The following is a 20,298-nucleotide window of genomic DNA, read 5'->3' on the forward strand; positions in this document are numbered from 1 at the left end:
GAGTTAATCATCGAATTAAACACATGCTGATACTAATTAAATTTTATTCAATTCAGTTCAGTGTTTAATAATTAAATTAAATTAAACTGAATTAAATTAAATTAAATTAAATTAAACTGAATTAAATTAAATTAAATTGAATTAAATTAAATGATTTTCCTTGAACTCGTCTGATGTAAAAAACAGCCACTTTTTTGGAATAACGGCATTGCGTTGAAGCCTGTCAAACAATGTTTTTTTGACTATCATAAGATCAAAACATGTTAACTGATAATAAGACTAGGATCCATACTTGCGACCAATCGAGATGCATAGTGGCTACTATGCAAAAGGTCAACCAAGAGTGATAAGATTACGCTGAAGTCGTTCAAAGACGAAGGTCATGTTAGCAGGTTTTATTGGTTATTTTTGTGTGGTACATTATGATTTCCTTCTGCCGGATTGAAAAGTTAACAAGGACTCTTATTTGAGTGTTAAGCAACGTTTTTGTGAAGTTATTAGCAAGAACAGCGGAAAATTCTTGATTTTTGCACCACGTTAATGCACCGTCTGGTACTAAATTGGTTTCTTGAGATCATTTTACGAAAAATGCACTTCTAAGTATTCTCTAAGCTTTAAAGCCGTCTTTGGGGACACAATTTCGACACAAATGATATATAGAAAGTTTCCACTTCTTTATCTTCATTGTACATATATGCTAGTGTTGATAGATCAATGTTCGAATTTATATACAGAGGAAAATATTGAAAGCAAATTTGTTTCTAATGCAAAAAATTACGAGAATTGGAGGTGCTGAAATATTTGCTAAGTTATTTGCACTGAAGTTAAGTTTTGTCCTTTACTTTATAGTAATAACTGAGGAAAATATATAATAAATAGATATCATTTCAAACGTTCAGTATTGGAATGATACTATGGTTAATTTTGTCAAAGCTATCGACGGATATAAAGGTGAGCAAAAATATTAGTTAATTGAATTTGTTAATTGTCTTTATAACAAATATCTAAACAATTTTAGAAATAGATATTAGATAGAAATAGAAATATTTTATAAAAAAGTGTTTAGTCTTGTTGAGTTTTTAAGAACTAATAAATGATTCATACAGAATTTCAAAAAAATTTATACAATATATTTCAAATATATAATAATTCACACCTATCTTCTTCGTTGTAACAAATTAATTTAGAATTGTCTCCATGAAACTGGCAAAAATATCGAACTTCTTAAATAAACATTTAGTTTCTTCATAGTACTTATGCCAATTTTCCACCTGCGCCACAACATTTGGATCTTCCGGTTTGTAATCCTTTGTAAAACCAAGTACTGCTGTATTTATTTTTGCAGCAAATATATCTAGTCGCCGTTTGAATTCCATTACTAGTTCTCTTGCTCCATTATCTTTCATCACATTAGCTATGGTTAACTGTTCAGGTGTTGGATCTTTCAAATGCACAAAATCATATTTCTTCATCACCCGTAGGGACTTTTTAAAAATTAAATACAATTCATTTAATTGATTGTCGGATGTTGATGTCACAAAATCCTTCATACTATTTATGATATCTTCGATAGATTTTCGTTCTTCTTTCATTGCATCCGTCATATCTGCGGTATCAGTTTTTTCTAGAACACTTGTCATTATTTTCTTATCCTCTGTAGCAAAATATTTGATTAGGTCAGGTAAATCATCATCTAGTAGCGCCATAATTTCTTTATAATGTTCATTGTCTTCTTCTGAGTTTTTAGTTTCAAACTCAAACTTTAACGATTTGACACTTTGTTCAACACTAGTTTCAGGTACGGGGACTGCTTCATGTATCTTGATACACTATAGCAAATATGAGAAATACTATTTAATCCTTTTGTAAATACAAATATATTATTTACTTACTTGTAGAAGAACAGTTATTAAAATCAACGAAAATAGCTTTCCTCTCATTTTTAACAAATTTAGTCTTGTAACAGACAATATAGAATGTAGAGTTTCAGAAGATCGGAGGAAGACTGCAATTATTAGCAGACGTCTCAGCCAATTTATGGGAACTCAGACAGCTTTCGAAGTTTATATGTATCGTAATTTGCATGCAATATTTGCATATGTATTGGAAATGCACATATAAATTAATCACTGATAATATTAGATCGATTGAAATATTTTTCTATTAAATCAAAATAGTTTGAGACGACCACAACAAACAGTGACCTTCATAAACTCAACAAACTTGATAATCATTTAAATATTAGACATAGAGTTATCAAGAGTAAAAGATTTTTTCTATTTGTTAAAATTGTCCGTATTAAAAATTGTATTATTACTTAACAAAGGAGGTTATGTTGTTGGTTAAGCCTCACAGAATCATAGAGTCTTGAAAAATTATTCTGAAATTGGCTTTATCATGGTTGCAAATTAAAGTTAATTACTTATGGAGGTTTTGCGAACAGTAGTGAACAACAACAATAAAAATTTATTTTTTATTATTTTAATTAATTGAATTTCTGGCTGACCATACAACTGTTTAGAGTATTGCCAAATACCAATCATCAGTGGTCTAGGAAATAATTCTTGTATTTGATTTTTCGTAAATTATTTTTTGAGAGTGCAAGTACTAGGGATCGAACTCGGGTTCTGCCAAATTTGAAGCTTAGAGTCAGCGCACCTTAATCAACTGACCCACAGCCGTACTTGACTTTTATGTTCGCCGTACCTATGTTATGCCGTACTTGACTTAAGACACTGTTTTATTGCGAGATTGATAATCCTTGTTTTAGCTTGAGTTCTGATTTACTGTATTGTATTACTTAAAGACTAAAGATTAAATAGTTGATAGATCAAATATGTATTCATGCACATCGTTTTTAGACATATTGAGGATATGTCTATCCATCAGCCGATTTTTCTGAAGTTCTTCAGCTTTAACTGAAAAATTAAATATTTTTTAGTATATTGTTCTCAACTTTTATAAGTTGGCACACCAAATAACTTAATAAATAATAAGATAAATGTTATTGCTTAAGTTATCAATTTAGATAAGAAAAAATATTTTATTTTTAATACTTTAAAATCATTTTACTATAATCTTCGATTTTCGTAACTGTCATATAAACGATTTTTTTAAAAAAGTAAGTAACATATTAATTCCGCATCCTAAAAAAAATTAAATACATAACATATGTATATCCGATCTCAAGGTATACACCAATCATTATAGAAAAATTAAATATACATCATCTTTACTGCAGAAGGAGGGAGCAAAATTGTATTGTTAAATAGTTCTTTCCACTTATTAGTCCATTAGTTTTTCGAAAACGTTGCATAAGCGATGGAATACGTTTAGTACAACCATACTAAAGAAACGGTTCTGAACTTTAAGTAACTAGAAGACTTGAGTAACTATATATTGAAGTTGATGGATGTTTTTTGTTTCTTTCTACGTTTTGCCCATAAAGGACCTAACTATTGGAATAAAACACGATTAATATTTTAATATTTTTTAATGTCAACATTACTTTTTATAATACCCCAGACAAAGAAATCTGAAGGGTTTATATCAAACCCATCGGCTGCGAAAGAATTGCTTCTCTAAAAAAATTTCTCGATAGATTTGAGTGTTTGTTTTTATCCCACGATCGATGCACACGATGGTCAGCAATCGGGCATCGGCTGTTACGGCATCCCACACCATCACCATAGTTAGCTCTTGCTTCGTGTAGCCATTCGCATGTTTAGATTTTCAACTGACCTATTCGAGAAGCAGACGTACTGTTTCTTTACGTACTGCTCATATATGAATGATGACTTATCAGAAAAAACCGAATTCAGCAACCTACCACCAAACGAATCAACACTTTAGCTCTTTTGACTCTAACATTTTTGTTCATTGGTAAGATCATGCACATTGTTCAACTTTAATGGCTTAAGTCTAAGCTAATGTTTAAAAATATGTTGTATCCTTTCTCCTGATACGTTCAGCTCCTTTATCCTTTGATTGCAGCTACGGTCGAGGTTTCGCTCAATTCGTTTATTCACTTAACGAATCATTTCTAGTGTTATTACCGGTTTTTTGGTCCACTTCCTGGCTGTTGGGCAACGCTACCAGTATTACGTTGTCGAACTATAGTACGAGACACAAATGATTTGTTCACATTTAGGTGTTGGAGGGCTCGAACGATAGTCACTTGTGCTTTCTGTCATCTTTGGCTTGACAGCTAGATCGGTGCGCGGTTTGTTGTAAGTTTCCCCAGCAAAACCGTATATATATTTACAGACAAAGACAACGCTAAACATATGATCTTCAAATGCAACAGAAGGAACACCGAAAACATATACTTGTAATAATAATCAGTAAAATAAACATCGAAAATATTACAATAATAATGATGTTGCCAGTATAAAACTGGCAACTCATATTAAACTATCGATATCGATAACTATGATCGATAACTACAGCTGAGAATTTCAAATTCTATTTCTGTTCAGTAACGTTTGGCAATTAATCATTAATCATTTAACGGTAGTAGACCGCTTCCGAATTCTGGAAATTCATTCTGATAAAATAAATCTCTTTGCGAGGTTCATAGAGCACTTCGTCGCAGAATTGTGTTTAGTGACGAAGCTCATTTCTGGTTAAATGGCTACAATAATAAGTAAAATTGCGGTATATGAAGCAAATATAGTCTTTAAGTCGTTAACGAATCACCATTATATTGATTAAAATTGACTGTTTGGTTTGGTATACACGCTGGTGGCATAATCCAACCTTATTGCCAACAAGATGGCGCAACTTGCCATAGAGTGCGCTTAACAATCGATTTATTGTGAAATCGATTTTGTAACAACTTGACTTTCAGAAGTGGCCCCGTTAACTGGGGCCTTTGTTCGTGCGATTTAATGTCTTCCTATTACCTTTTTTGGGCTATGTTAAATCATTAGTTTATGCCCATAAATTGTGTTTAAATTTGATTGCAAATGATAACTGAAATCTTTCAAATAAGCAAACAAATAATCATTTGCTCACTTAATGATAATTTATAATTCCGCCTGTATGTAATTATATTAAAAAACGTAAACAAAGATCTTCAAATTATTTATAGCTAATCTCACTAAAAATTTTGTGCCTGGAAATATTTCCACATATCGCTCAGTCCTCACAATGCCACCCCCTTCATTATTACTCAATCTCCCTAAATTATGCCCTTGCTTTTTAGCTTAGATGACTCTAGCCCTAAGCCTATCTGCTTCCATCTCTCTCCCTTGATTACTGGAATGAAGTTTCCACACTACTGTGGAAATCTTCTGCATTCATTTCTAAGATGTGGTTTTAGTGAATTCAAGTCTGACACTGGGGCTTTCGATGCTTTCCATCTACTGAAAAAAACAAAAAGAAAACAAATAAAGTTCTTTGCAGTAAAAGGCGAATATAATTAAATAGGAAAAATCCATCAATATAGCAAATTTCAGAAACTGATAGTGTGAATAGTTGATTTGGACATAATATCAGTACGAGTAAGCTAATTATTCTTAAATTATAATCAGTCAGTCGACTTACATGTTTTTGCTAAACAAAATAAAAAATAATTTTGTTTTTAATTAAAGAGACTCTTGATCAGAGATAAGACTTTGAAAAGATGCTCAGGTTTCGATTTTTCGTTGAATCGTTTCCCGGTGGGTTGTAAATATTTTGAAGCATTGAAGTTCAAATTCTATGAATGCGCAAAATATTTTCTAATATTTTCAAGATTATTATTTGGATTTTACTTCCTGTAAAAGCTATGGATTTATTGTTTTGAATACAATCGAATGAAAATATGCAAACAATTCGTGAAATTATGATATTGTGAAAAATATTCAATCTTCAAAAATAATTGTTTTTCCAATTTGTTTTGAAGAGTTATTTTCAAGAATTCGATATTCGAAAATTATTATTGAGCTCATATAAATTAAAAAACCGTTTAGATTAGATTAGTATAGAAACTGAAACGCAGCAGAGAAAGACTGAATATGCATAGAAAATATCTCATTTATTCTTTAATTTCTGTAATCATAATTCAGGTATATGAAAAACTCGTTTCTTTTAATTATTAATATTAATAAGATATATAAATTTTACATAGCATTTTAATATGGGTCAAGCTATTCCCATTCGCGATGGCACAATAATCAATGGATGTGAGGTCGGCGAATACGCTCAGTTTGAAAAGGTGATGAGAGCACTTGATACAGAGCTGCCGCAGCTTCTTAAATATTTTTCAAACAAATTGAGGAAAACTATGGTTAATATTCTATGGCATATGGATCACAGCCCCAATTTTGGAAGGAGCACAGAAGACCGCAGATCTCTACAAAATGCATTGGATAGTTTAGAGAAATATAAAGAACCTCCAAAATTTTGGAACATATCGAAAACTTTAACGTTGGTAATATCATCACTACAGTCTATTAACCGTTTAACTCCTTCAGTAAGACTGGGTTCTTCACGAGAGGCTATAATCATGCAGAAAATATTAAATAAGTGTAGAGTCCATGATTTGATTCCGAAGTTTAATAGACGATTAAAGCTCTATTCAGATCACCTCTATAATACAACACTCGATTACTTTCATGGGGATGACTGTAAGCATATAGAGAGCGTCAAAAATTTATTAATGTGGCGTACCGAAATTTACAATGAAAACGCTATTATTGATAAACTAATTATTACATCGAACTATTTTGAAACCCTCTTTACATATTAAGGTTACGAGTATTCATGGAAAGTCAACGGGAAGTTGATTGAAAAATTTTGTTCTGTAACACAATTTTTACCATTTCATTATAATATATTCTTAGATCATTATATATAGTAAGGGCACATAATTAAATATTTATATTCATCTACATTAGAAAATCATTGTATTTATTGAAAACAAAACCATTTATCAAACTTAACTACTATGGAATGTTATGAGATATGTATTAATAAAACAAAAAAAATTTCTAATAATTTCTAAAGTATCTTCAATCCAAACTAAATATTTGAACTGTATTTAGGCATTCCGCCTAAATAAATAGAGTCATGCCATTTATTGGGTATAGCTTAATGTTATCAAGCTAAGACTTTCTGACTGGTGACCAAATGACTGCCAAGAAATACCACTTCTAGAATATGGAAAATATTCTGACCAAGTATAATCACATTAATATGCAATAGTCATCTATAAATTTATGATAAAAAACGAACATAAATTGGGCATAAGTTCTGAAAGAAAAAAACTTTACTAAAATGGCATAAAATGGAATCCATGAAGCTGGAGAGTATGTGAAGGTTCAAACCATTACGAAACAAACGATACTAAATGATCATAGCAACAATTCAAAATCCTTATTTCCATCTGTCACGCTTTCGATATATGGTATATGAGCGATAAACTTTATTCTATTAATACGAATAATTCATAATTCTGTCTACGAAATAATAATACATAAAAGGTTTTGTTTTTAGGACATAATACATTTATTTTAAAATGTTTTCATTTTTTCACGTTGCGCACTTTTCGATATAATTGCCAAATGTGAATTTAATCGCTTAACTGGTACTTTATTTTGGTATTCTCAACTTTTCAGAGTAAGAAAAACCCCTTCAAATTGTGGTCATTATATGATTATATTTTTAAACAAAATCTAAAATTATTATAGTATTAAATAAATATGTGATAAAATATACAACTGGTGGAGCTGTCAGAAGATAGCGGGGTCACTACATACCAACCACATGATAGTTTGGTATGATTTAAAAAGAGCAGACTGCGCGAATATACGCGATATTTGGGTATAACATTATTGAAACACTACTGATACGTTACGAATACGAGCGATAAAAAATTTGTAAGATACGATAATAACATAATATTCCAGCTATAAACGATTTCAAGCATTGTGTTTCACGAACTGTTACAGCTGAGCGGAACGTTTAACTCGGTTCTCTGCTACTCATAACTTGACCGCTTGAACGGAGCTGTCGAGGAAAGGTGACCGAAATTGGCCAACAGAAAATGAGCTGTGTTCAGTCGTGATAATACTATGCTACACACGTTTGTTACGAATCAAAACAATTTGAAAGAAGTCCACCTGTAGATCAGAATTGCACGATGTGGCTGCCATATGCTTCGATCTCTGCAAACCTGTCATAATAGTAAAAAATTGGCCGACTGAAGATTCCCTAAACATCACTCGACGGAGTTTCTCGCAAATAAACCACAGATGTTCAACACCGATGGAGTTAAGAAAACACCAAAACAAATGATAAAGGTTATAAATTATATATTAAAGTATATTAAAAGAAACTGTATTAAATAAATAATTTTTCTTAATTCACGACTTTTAAAGCCACTTTTATAAATTTGCTGTATGTATTTCTGCATATTAAGCTTGGCTTATTCATAGTACAATTTGTCAGTCACAAAGTTCAAATATTATCTTGAATTCATAAATATGTTTTCTGGATTTTTGGAATGCTAGTATTGCACGACTTTGGGTTTTTCACTTTTCATCACTCTTATGTTATTGATTGGATATTGTTAAAAATAATGAGTAATCTCAAAATCTTTATTTAGATTTTTGTTATCTCTAAACGAGCGTGCAAGTGCTTGGGTTGCAAATGCGTAAATACTAAGTCCGAGATGATTTCGATTCAGTGACTGCTAATTTCATTGAATTTACTAAATATATTGGAAATATACTTTCTAAGCAGCTTTAGTTGTTAATTAAGCATCGCCGGGTAAAAACAAAATATAAGCGCGGATTGTGTGTAAGAAAAAAGTTGCTAACAAGGCGAGCAAAAAATGTTTCTATTCAAATATTTAATTGTTAGTTGCAGTTTAATATTTTGCAGCAATGTAAGTGTCGTGAGTAATAAAAAATATTATAAAAATAATCTCAAAGTCAAGCAAATGTAAAAATTTTCTTAATAATTTAATTGAAACGTGTAAAACTTGCTTAAAACCCGTCCGAATAGTTGGTTGCATCTTTCGATGTACTCGAATCAAACGTTGCATTACGAACTATCCGTGTACTTCTCCATGTAGTTAATTAAGAAAAACAAAAAAAAGATTCTAAAGATATAATTTTTAATATTTATTCATATTAAAACTTTTCGTTTACATAGTATCTTCAAAATTATATCTTTGGGTAGACAAATCCAATGAAATAGACAAATCTTCGAGGTAGAAAGAGTAGTGAAGTTCACTTTTTGCACTTGTTTAGTGCATATGCCATGCCCAAATTATTGAAATGTGACTAAAATATTTTGTTAAAATTATTATGAGAAGAGTTCCAATGATAGAGAATCTTATGAGTGATATGTTCATATTATGAAGAAAATGTATTAAATTCGAAACAGTCAAATTCGATGAACGATAAAGCAATGCTTTATAATACCTCTGTGCGTTATATACCATATATATTATTTATTTATATATTATTTATTACCTTAAAATGACCATTTCAGTTCAATTCTACAAAATAAATATACTATATCTTACAATACTAAGATTACATTACATCCAGAAGTTTTTTATCATAGTCATATATAGTACTTTATCATTAAGTTGCAAAAGAAAAGAAAAATAAGTGAATACTGAACTTCACTTATTTATAAATATGTATAATATAAACTGTATATATTAGAAAGTAATTAATTTAAATATTGGACATACCTTCCGGTTTAAATAAAAGATAAAATTTATTCAAAATTTAATTGAAATTTCAAGAAAAACACTCTCTTAGTTGGCATTCATATTGTATAAATAATGTTTCCTCACAAAGTGCTTGACCTTTAAGAAAAGACTTTTTGGTCCAAGTAATAAGTCTAATGGTATAAAGGAAGGGCTTGGCTTTCATTATTTGCAAATATACAGGAAGTTAAATGCACTCTGTCAAAAACAAGTTAGAAAAGAAGTTAGAAAAGTTCAATGTACCAAACTCTGTAATATAGCTTTTCAAACAGTTAAAACTTTATACCACTTGCTGATTCTTAAAAAGTATTGACATAATTATAGATTATTGTAATTAACAGTAAGGAATTCCTTGCTTGACATATTAGTTTTAATTGTACATATTTAGGATAGATCAGTTAGAAATGCTGATATAAAAAAGTTGGGAGCGTACAAATAAAATTCATTTTTTCTCAATAATAAAGGTGAGATGTACCTTTAGAAAAAAAGCCGCATTTATGTAATTTATGACTATCTTTACTTTATTACTTCGATAACTTTCTCTGTACTAGAAATGCTATAAATAGATAAAATTAAGGTGTAATAATTTTTATTGACTTTGTGTCTTTACTTTTGATTTTCTGTCATCACTTTTGGTATGTTAGTAATATACAGGGTTAGACGATTGAAATATTACTAACTACACACAGGTATATCTATCAAACTGATATTGTCAACTTCGTAGAATTCATTCGAATGATAGCTGTTTATATTGTATAACAAGCTACCACAAGCATAATCGTTTAAGTTTTAAAGAATAAAAGTTATTCGAAATGGAATTCAAATGTAATATCGTTATTCTATTAAATTTGGCTGGAAAATCGCAACCGGCTATTGTTTCTGAGTTCAAACACCTCAAAGTGAATAAAATGTTTGTATATCGTACCATAAATCGTTATAATAGTTTAGGTAGGATCGCTAAAGGCTATGGTGGTGGATGAAAAAAACAGCAACATCACCTCAAATGGCTTGAAAAGTGAAGATTCCATTTAAACGAAACCCACGTGGTAGTGGTAGTTAAATGGCCAAAAAACTACAAATATTCCAGCGAAGCATCCGACGCTTATTCCAATATGAGTTCAAGGTAAAGCCTTACAAGTTTCGAAAAGCACAGAATCTTACACCAAAGCAACAAAAATTTAGATTCGAAAAAGCAAAGGAGTTGATTGCACGAACATGGCGAATTTCCAACCATTTTCTCTGATGAGAAAAATGTCCTCATTGAGTTGTTCATAAACCACAAATTGATCGTGCTTTCGTAACTGAACGCACTGTCGAAAATTTGAAACATGAACGCACTGCCGAATGGCCACATGAAGCAACTTTCCATCTCAAATAATGGTATGGGCAGCTGTGACCGCCGATAGGTTTTATTATCGGGAAAATGTTTTGGAAGTTACTTTAGAGCCATGGGCATGCAAACATTTCGGTCGTAGATCATGGATGTTCCAACAAGATACCAACTGGATACTGTCTCTTAAAGTTCATGTAAACAAAGACTGGTTAAAAAATCAGTCAGATGCTTTCGCATTTGCCAGATGCAAATCCGATGGACTATTCCATCTGAGCCATTTTGGAGAGTAAGGTGAGGACTAAGATATATGCCAGTATGGATGCACTAAAGAAAGCCTTTGTTTAAGAATGGGCCAAAATACCGGAAGATCACATTCGTAAAGCAAGCGGCTAATTTTTAACCATTTGAAGGGCATAGTCAGGGCAAAAGGTCAGCACATCGATTTAGAGTGTACGGACTCTGAAATTTTGTTTATTTCCACAAATTTTTGTAATTTGAATCAATAAAAAATAATTTCACACAAAAAAGATTTGGTTAACCCTGTATATATGAATATTGCCATTATAACAAAGTTTTTGTATTAAATAAATATACATTTTGTTTATTTATTATCGCTAGGAATTGTTAAATTGAAATTTATTAACCAGATTTGTCAAATATGAACTTTTTATATATATTAAAAATGGATTTATATATTTCAACTAATTTTCAAAATTATCTAAAATCTAAAAATAGATAGTAGCAGCTGTAATAGTAAGGAAGCGATCGGACTCTGAATCAACAGAGGCAAAGGCACCTACTGAGTACCAGCAAATTTATGATCAGGTAAGACCTGACGTGTATGTGTCCTTATTTAATTTTTTTTTATTATCGATATATTTTGTCAATTAATATTAATGAGCTTCTCTTGATATTTTCTCTCAAGTGTTAAATCTTATCTGTCGGTGTGCTATTCACCTAATCTAAGTAAGGAATATATACGTGATCAGTACCGTTGACCGTTATCGTATATCTTCTATCTGAATTTCGTCTTTGTGTTAGATTTATGTGCTGACATTGTTTTTTCTTACTCCAACATATTATTTTTATACTTCAAATGCTCTATAAAATCAACACATCAATAAGTAAGGAGAGATGTTGATTAAGTTCAGATATCAACTAAATCATACATAAAAAAGAAAAAAAAAGCAATAACTAATACAAACGATCACATGGTAGTGATTTTTATGATTATACTAAGTAATTTCTTACCTAATATTAGCAAGTAGTTTCTTAATCATGAATATCAACGGTAGTCGAAATATTGAACAAAAATAAAAAAGCAATTAATTAAATTAAATTTAGAAATTACTTAATTAAGACATTAAGTCGAACGTCCAAAAAACTATTTAAATAATAATTAAAATCCATAGACTATAATGCCACCAATCAAAAAAGTAATTTTTTAATATACAATGTTTATACTATCTTCTTCAAAGTATTCTACATTAGCACTCAAGTCATCATAGTTTCTTCTTTGAGAAACACAGTCCGAACGTCGTTTTAGATATGGGCTTTTACTCGCTTTTTAATTCCGCCTTTGTCCCATCTATTTTTGAGAAACTTTGTTGTTTGAGTATCTCTTTGAGTATGAGAAATAGAAAATCTTTCACAGTTTACTGAATCCGATATGTTTTTTTTTTGTTCTTGATTTTTTAGAAAAATTTTATTGAGACGACGAACTGTCATTAATACTCTGCACTGTCAGCAACGCAAGTAAGCAATTATTCACTCTTTTGCAGTTACCCTTATATAGTATAACCAAAACATTTATAAAAATCTATTCAGATATGATATTTCGATTTCTTCAATAGCCTCTATAATAGCTCCTATTCTATTAACGACCACAATTAGTTTCATTTTTCCTCGTCTTCATCGTTCATGTGTTGATAGATATCTATACCTTAACTTAGCAGAAATTTAACCACGTACGAGTATAACAAAGCTAATAACTTAAATTTGACAAATTAATAGAATAAGTTTAGTGGATCTTCTAGGTCATATGTAAAGCGGCTTTCGAAAATAAACCTCACATAGTAAATATCAAAATATAACTCAAAAATTTCCTTTCATAAATAGTACATAAACAAAAAGTAAACTAATTGCTAATGCAACTGTTTTTGCAAACGGAATGAAAGTATCTTTAAACATTTCTTTATCTTAATGTTTTCATAATAGATTTTATATGTATACGTTCTTATGTATTTAAATGTGTGATACTTTTTTCTTACAGGTTCTAGGGGCACAGCAATCGAATAGTACTTCGAGCACGAATCATGACGATGAGTTCGTACCAGTATGTTTAAGTCGACTAAATAGTATTACCATTCTTAATGTATATAAATATATCATCATTTCAGATTGAAGCTGAAACTGAAGAACCAATATTATTAAAAGAAAATAGACCCAGTAAAAAAAGACCAGATCAATTTTCCTCTAACCGTGAAGTGTTTAATGAAGTAAAAATCTATTTTTTAAGACTTTAGAAATAATAATAATAGTAACATTTATTACGTATTGACAGAACTCGATGACATCCGTACAAACAAAAAACTCAAATAACGACTTCTCTCAACAAAACTCTGGTTCACTGAATTATCCACAGGTATATATAGTAGTAGGCTTTATTAAGTTACTTTGCAGTTTAGTTTCTTACTCGTATTATTAAAAGTAAAATAAATAAATAATTATTTTTAGAACTATGGCTATCCGAGAGGTTCATTTAATAACGAAGGTTCATATAATAATCGTGATGACCAGTATCGTGGTGAATCAGAGGTAAGCTTCATTTTACGCTCTCTACAAATGTATTTTTATAAATAGTTATATATATATATATATATATATATATAATATATTATATCATATAATTTTTACAAGAGGATATTTTAACCGATAAGAAACTTGATTCATTTATTAAAACTCTAGGTCGAAAATTAATAAAAAAAAGGTTATAAAATGCGTTGTATCTTTAACGTAAATTAGAGGCAATTTATTTATCTCTATTACAATATATTAAAATTACTTTAAAATTTGATCCTTAATGACTGTATGCTATTAAATCTTAATATACGAGTAATAATAAAAACATGTAATTGCTTCTGAGTGTTTCAGAAAGAATTTATTTTGCCGGGAATCGTGTGACCCTAATGAAGCGGCGACTCTATGGCTATCATAAACAAGAATATGAGAAACCTTAAAACCATTAAACCAATTGCTAATCAGTTGGTTATCAAAAAATAATCTGTTTAGAGCAACTACCAGAAGACTCGTGTATACTGATTTTCTATTTCAAGAAATATTTTATCCTTATTAACTACACTTTTTAGTGTTGCCTGAAGCTCTTTGAGAAAGGTTCAGCTGGAGTATAGACATATCAAAAGTAGATAAATTTATAATTTGAAGTTGTAATATGAGTTCATATAGTCTCGTGTTGGAAAAGTACAGAGACTGGATATACCAGAAGCTACAGTTACTCCATTCCGAAAAGCCTAAATATCTCCTACTTATCTCATTTAGTAAGAGATATTTCATCTCATACTGTTATGTGAATTTTTTCAGGACTGCGCCACCTAAACTACTGTGAGATATTGTGTGAGATATTGAAATCAACTAACTCTAAACACAGTACAATTTTGGATGAAATTAAAAATAAGGGTACTTTTCGGTCTAAGTTGATTTGGGATCAGCTACAGAGTACATCACATCAACCCCTAATTTTTTAGCAACAATTCTTTACCTTTACCCACTCAAAGACAGCTATGAGTCGAAATTTATGTCAGATAACACTAGTATTATATCTATATTAATATTAGAAACAGATAGAGGTATGATCGTTCCCCTGCTGAATTTTTGTTGAAATGCAGTCAGGCTAATTAAAGTTAGAAGAGTTGAAACTTCGAATATCGTTATCATTATAAACAGTTAGAGAGAAACGAAGGTAATTTAATTCAGAGCGATTTAATCAAGAATTGTAATAAAATATTCTGCCTCACTGTTACGCCTTTCTAGTTACTGATAAAATGATCAGAGTAGGCATAAACAGGTCACAAGTACTATATGGCCTAAATTCAACAAAAAAACAATGACAGATCTTGACTGTTTCGGCAAACCTGCTACTCGTGTGTCCACTGAATAGTAACGGAAAGCCATACAATGCCATAATCATTGATGCTTTAAAGTTCGATTTTTAAGCCATGTAAAAAAAAATAAGAACTTAACAATATTTTTCTATGCTTCTGTCCGAAACTACAGACGATGTTACTGTAATATCCAAAAGTAGAATTATCGGGTGTACGTAATTTCATCTGAAAGATCAAATTCTGAAATAAGGACAACATAAGCAGCTATATCGGCAACAATGGCTATATCGTCTCCTAAAAACTTCGCAATGGTGTGCAAGTGTCGTTGTTTATATTAACAAGTGGTCTTTTGATTAAACCTTGATTAATATAAAATTTATTTAAAACGGAAACTGCACAATTATTTTTAATTATGTATATTTAATACCAATAAAGTTCTTCTATCTCATGAGGTATTGTTTTCAATTTATTATTTTTTATTTTTATTTCTTATCTAGGAACGGTTTAGAAGTGCATTTGATGCTCATCGTGCCTTCACAGAAGTAAGTCTATTGTTAATACTCACATCAATCAATATGTGAAGTTACTGTAGATAACATTTTTTGTTTTAGAATGCGCGAAATAGGGCTATGGCATTACAATCTTCACAATTTCCTAGAAGCAACAATTTCCCAAGTCCGACTTATCACAGCGATTATACTATGGTAAGCATACCGTAAGCTAAATATGAGAATATTTGTCTGTAAAGAGCAAGAATTGCGACATTTATGAATGAGTAAAATTAATAATGAAACTATAAAATATACTATATATGTGCAAATATTTCATATATGGATGTCTACCAAACAACTGCAATATATCATAACAGGTGATAACACTTGTAAATATGTGGCTTATTTGAAAATATGCAGTTATGACAATGATGATTGTAATAATAGTGAGGGAGATCAAGATTCACTCTGGACTGTAGTGTCAAATAAGAAGAAAATGATTGTAATAATGATATCATATATAATGGATATGACATAAAATGGATGAAAGTTGATCAGAAGCAGTGTCAATTACTTAACGAATACCAGAAAAATGTCTAATAAAAATGTTAATCACAGTTTTACAAGATCTACAAAAGAAACAAAATATTTTGCAATTAATTTATTTTTTTTTTTCAGGGTCCTCTTAATAGCTATGCACAACCGCCTTTGCCACCTTATCAAAGCTCTAACTTCGGTGGTTTCAGTAATCCAGTTCCAGATTTTCCTTCGGTAAGAAAGCCTTTTCCATTTTTTTTATAGACTCTTAAAAACTCAAACTAATGCAGTAAAACTCCATAAAGTTTCTGAATTATCACGAGCGGTTTTCCTTTCCATGTTTGTCGTTACTTTTGTACTCACAGCCACACACGGGAATACTGGGGTAGAGGGACTGCAATCCCAAACGTGAGCCTTGAAATTTATACTAACAGCTCATATCTGCACATAACAATATTTCAAATAAATGAGCACATTTCTTTAGTCTCAGTTCTTCGTTTCACATTAAGCCTCATGTATGGCATAGTCTGCTCACAATCAGAAAAGACTAGAGCAACTACGTGGTTTTGCTTGTCTCACGCTATGCATTATAGTTGCCATAATGAAGGCACACTTTCTCTTCTTAAGGATAAGCATGTCACACCAGGGGTGGTGTTCCTTTCAATGGCTACTCTAATAGCTATGGCTCAACGGTAGAAAAGTAAAGTATCATTCATCTAATATGTTACAGTCTAGTACTCTGCAGAAGGCTCTGTTCTATTTTAGTTTTTCATTTTCTCGAGTGTTTGTCAGATAATACAGATATTGGTATTAAGGAAATTGATTGTTTTATAAAATGTTTCCCAATTTAAAATTGGTTGGAGTAGTCACGTGTCTCAAAATTTGCAGTATTATGATGACTTACATAAAGTGAGCTGTGTCTTCTTGTAACATAATACGTGCTGCTATTGCTATTAACTTATCTGTTTAGAACTTTGCCGTAATTTTTTCTGTTTGAACACCTTACACCTTGTATCTTTTTGATCTGTTATGACAAACTGGATCATTTTCTAGCAGTCTCCAAAATTAGGAAGTTTTTTTCGAACATATTTTCTTTAAATGAGGCCAAACGTTTGCCTAAAAACGTTTGAGATTTGATAATTCTCATTCAGATATTGAAGTCAAATAATGCCATCCAAACATCTACCTGAGTAGCTTTATTCATTTATCTACTTGAGTTTACCAAATATTTGTTAGGAAATTAATTTCGATAGCCTCATTTATTTAGAAAGTAGTATATCAAATATGAAATCAATAGATATCAATGAATGGAGACCGCTAGATGTATTTTTGAATTGATTAAGATTATAATTATCGTACGTTTTTAATAAAATATTTACATTTTTATTGCGTTAAAAATACCTAGGAAAACTCTAATTTATTTAATTATTAACTTAATTTTTATTTTCTTTTATTTATTGATTATAACATTTATTTTACTTTTAAATTTTATTATATTTTTAGTCCAATTTTGGGGGATTTTCACCCAATGAAGGAGGATTTTCTTCATCACAACAGAGTGTACATTACGTAAGAAAAAAAAAATAACCTATGTAGTTCTAAAATAACTTTTTCTATACATTTTTTCTAGCGTTCTGAATCGGGACCGGGCTTCTCACGCACTTCTGTATTTGGTTCAAATAATGGTGTGCCTTTCGGCGCAGTCTTTTGAAGTCAAAAGTCAAAGTGGTTCCATTTAACTAATTTTAATTTATATTAACTTTAAAACTAACCTAAATAATTATTTTAAATAAATGTTGCAATATTTTTTTGCAAATCTTTTAATAGTCCAACCACTGTCTTGATAATTCATAAGTTTGGATCTTAATTTTTGTGAAATGAAATGAAATTTTTGAAGGCTGTACGCGAACTTCAATAATCACATTCAAAGCCTTAAAAATTAACTAATAAATAAATTAAACTCCTTTAAATATAAATTAAAATTATTTTTTACTTAGATAGGAGTAAATAATAGTGAAAAGCACCTCTGTAGATGCACCGAGTGACACTATCTCAGAGGGGTGTTTTGAAATTTTGGTTGACAGCATACTCGACATATGAAACACTAAGTAAATGTTTAAATAGATTGTATAAGTGAAAATCCACAATTTAAAAACGGAGTACACTGTCCTTAGATTTTTCTCTTTACAAAAGTAAAAAAGCAAAATAGTTGAAGAACTCAGTTCTGATTTGTTTACATGTTTAGGTTTATTATATTGCCGCTGTAATATTGGAAATTTTTGGATGTATGGAATTTGAAAATGCTTTCTAAGAAGTGTTTGAACCTTTCATCAAACTACTTTAAGGAAAATGCCCTCTGTAAAGTTTTTCATGCCTTGAGAGAAGATTTCCACTAATATTGCTGGATCTATTCATAGAGCCATTAATTAAACGCTCTACTATTTCAGTGAAAAGACTAGCAATAGCACTATAGAGTATTTATTGTGACAGTATCTCAATAATATTGTCACATTATTTAGTTTAATGATTAAGTTTATTATGACTGATGATGAATAGAAATGGTAAAAAATAAGGGCTTTTACTTGCTCTCGACGATTTTCGAAGAATTTCCATTTTATGATTTTGAGTGCATTTGCTAAAAGAGTTTACCTTGCACAGTAGTATTAGGGATAATACTAATTGGACAATTTTTGATAAAGTGGTCACACATTTCATAAGATTACTTTTACACTCTAAGTGAAGGCAAACCTTTCAAATCAAATCGGAATGGAATTTTGGTTGAGAGAAGATTAAGATTCAAAAAAAAGGTATTGGAAGATAATGGAAGATATTACAGGAAGATTATGAAGTGCAATGCACGTTTTCATTCTGAATTCCAGAAGTGATTGAAAGTCATCATACATAATGTTCAACCTTGCAATATAGTCTTTCATCGTTAAGTAAAGAAAAGCTGTTGGTACCCGTTACCAAAAGATTAAGATATTTATATGTTGAGTTATCTGATGAACTTTAAAACAAAATACTAAAACGTCTACGATATTATAAAATAATTGGCATATATCATATATTCATATCATATATCATAAGATTATGGATTAGTAACTATTTTGAAATTCAGGGTTGAGTGAGACTTCCTGAAATCACGTCCAATGCTGTTGGCGTACCTGTGGTTTCATAAAATTGAAAATTTTAATAACAAAGGCTTATATAGAATATATAACATCTATAATGCATATATATATATACATAAAGTGATTTTATTTCATTGATTTCGATAATTGTTCAAAGCCAATGAAAAATCAAAAAATTTATTTGATCAACTGAAAAACTATTTGGGATTAATGCAAAACACAAAAGCACATAAAGAAGGAGACGGATGAACGTGAATGTTCTGATTCGTCCGGTAGAGTTAATAAGATGGATAAAAAGCAAATAAGTGACTAAGCTTGTCAGAAAAAATCTGTAAATTAAATACTGGGTCTGGAGCTATTCTGTATGGATTGCAAAAATAAAATAATTAAAGGGAATGATGCTACCCCCATCGCATCAAATACTACTGCTGTCGGGCAGCTAGTTAACATCGTCCAGTCGATTGTTGTGTCACAGGACAAACTACCTAATACAGATGGTGCTGTTGGGCACATCTGCGAAAATATACACGCTTTGGAAAATGTTGTTTTTCCACAGTACACTGATGCTAGCAGCAAAGAAATTAAATTGTGTCTGATGCTGCCTCTGTTGACACTGATGGTGTTAGTCTCTGTTCTGAATAGTTAGGGGCTACCACCGTCAATGTCAGCATGAATGAGATCAGCTTACATAACCAGAAGTCATGGAAAACTTTCTGTGACAGTGTCGAAAACACTCCGCAAATAGTCCGCCCTCATAAGGTGATGAGAAAGTCTCTTTCAAATGCCATTGGTCTCTTGAAAAAGAGTGATGGTCTCATCACAGAACTTTCCTGATTCGATCTTATGTGATTCATCCACGGATAGGCGCACGTTAAGATATGAACAATCAGACAGTCGATTAAAGTTCTTATCTGGTATTATATTCGATACTGATAAAGTAAGATGGGCAATAAATTCCTTCAGTCCCTTCAAGTCC

The 20,298-nt window shown here is 30.7% G+C and overlaps 3 protein-coding genes across 4 annotated transcripts; 2 read left to right on the top strand and 1 right to left on the bottom strand.

Annotated features, from left to right (window-relative positions):
• Positions 1-1,044: 1,044 nt before the first annotated feature.
• On the bottom strand, positions 1,045-2,016 carry LOC119689825. The gene is made up of 2 exons (XM_038104739.1): positions 1,893-2,016; positions 1,045-1,829 (listed from the first exon to the last, which is right to left on the bottom strand). Exons 1-2 carry the CDS (start codon positions 1,938-1,940, stop codon positions 1,179-1,181), a joined length of 699 nt encoding a protein of 232 aa, XP_037960667.1. The 5' UTR covers positions 1,941-2,016; the 3' UTR covers positions 1,045-1,178.
• A 3,962-nt stretch (positions 2,017-5,978) lies between these two features.
• Positions 5,979-6,827, top strand: LOC119689422. Its single transcript, XM_038104251.1, has 2 exons — positions 5,979-6,050; positions 6,113-6,827. The coding sequence occupies exons 1-2, from the start codon at positions 6,000-6,002 to the stop codon at positions 6,731-6,733; spliced, it is 672 nt and encodes a 223-aa protein (XP_037960179.1). The 5' UTR covers positions 5,979-5,999; the 3' UTR covers positions 6,734-6,827.
• Positions 6,828-8,715: 1,888 nt separating this feature from the next.
• Positions 8,716-18,102, top strand: LOC119689365. 2 transcript variants are annotated; one of them, XM_038104186.1, is made up of 11 exons: positions 8,716-8,872; positions 11,778-11,867; positions 13,315-13,377; positions 13,442-13,540; positions 13,606-13,686; positions 13,779-13,859; positions 15,661-15,705; positions 15,775-15,867; positions 16,333-16,425; positions 17,695-17,760; positions 17,822-18,101. In XM_038104186.1, exons 1-11 carry the CDS (start codon positions 8,819-8,821, stop codon positions 17,900-17,902), a joined length of 846 nt encoding a protein of 281 aa, XP_037960114.1. In that variant the 5' UTR covers positions 8,716-8,818; the 3' UTR covers positions 17,903-18,101. The 2 variants fall into 2 exon arrangements, with proteins under 2 accessions (XP_037960114.1, XP_037960115.1); XM_038104187.1 differs by lacking the exon at positions 11,778-11,867 and having other exon boundaries at positions 17,822-18,102.
• The last annotated feature ends 2,196 nt before the right edge of the window (positions 18,103-20,298 follow it).

The sequence above is a fragment of the Teleopsis dalmanni genome, chromosome X (assembly GCF_002237135.1).
Source record: "Teleopsis dalmanni isolate 2A chromosome X, ASM223713v2, whole genome shotgun sequence".
Taxonomy (NCBI): Eukaryota; Metazoa; Arthropoda; class Insecta; order Diptera; family Diopsidae; genus Teleopsis; species Teleopsis dalmanni.

Excerpts from the sequence above, each read along its gene's own strand:
- LOC119689365 (XM_038104186.1), top strand. The coding sequence starts at position 8,819 with ATGTTTCTATTCAAATATTTAATTGTTAGTTGCAGTTTAATATTTTGC. Across the intron at positions 13,541-13,605 it reads ACCGTGAAGTGTTTAATGAA|AACTCGATGACATCCGTACA; the intron begins GTAAAAATCTAT and ends ACGTATTGACAG. Across the intron at positions 17,761-17,821 it reads CACAACAGAGTGTACATTAC|CGTTCTGAATCGGGACCGGG; the intron begins GTAAGAAAAAAA and ends CATTTTTTCTAG.
- LOC119689825 (XM_038104739.1), bottom strand. The coding sequence starts at position 1,940 with ATGAGAGGAAAGCTATTTTCGTTGATTTTAATAACTGTTCTTCTACAA. Across the intron at positions 1,830-1,892 it reads TAATAACTGTTCTTCTACAA|TGTATCAAGATACATGAAGC; the intron begins GTAAGTAAATAA and ends TATTTGCTATAG.
- LOC119689422 (XM_038104251.1), top strand. The coding sequence starts at position 6,000 with ATGCATAGAAAATATCTCATTTATTCTTTAATTTCTGTAATCATAATT. Across the intron at positions 6,051-6,112 it reads TTTCTGTAATCATAATTCAG|CATTTTAATATGGGTCAAGC; the intron begins GTATATGAAAAA and ends AATTTTACATAG.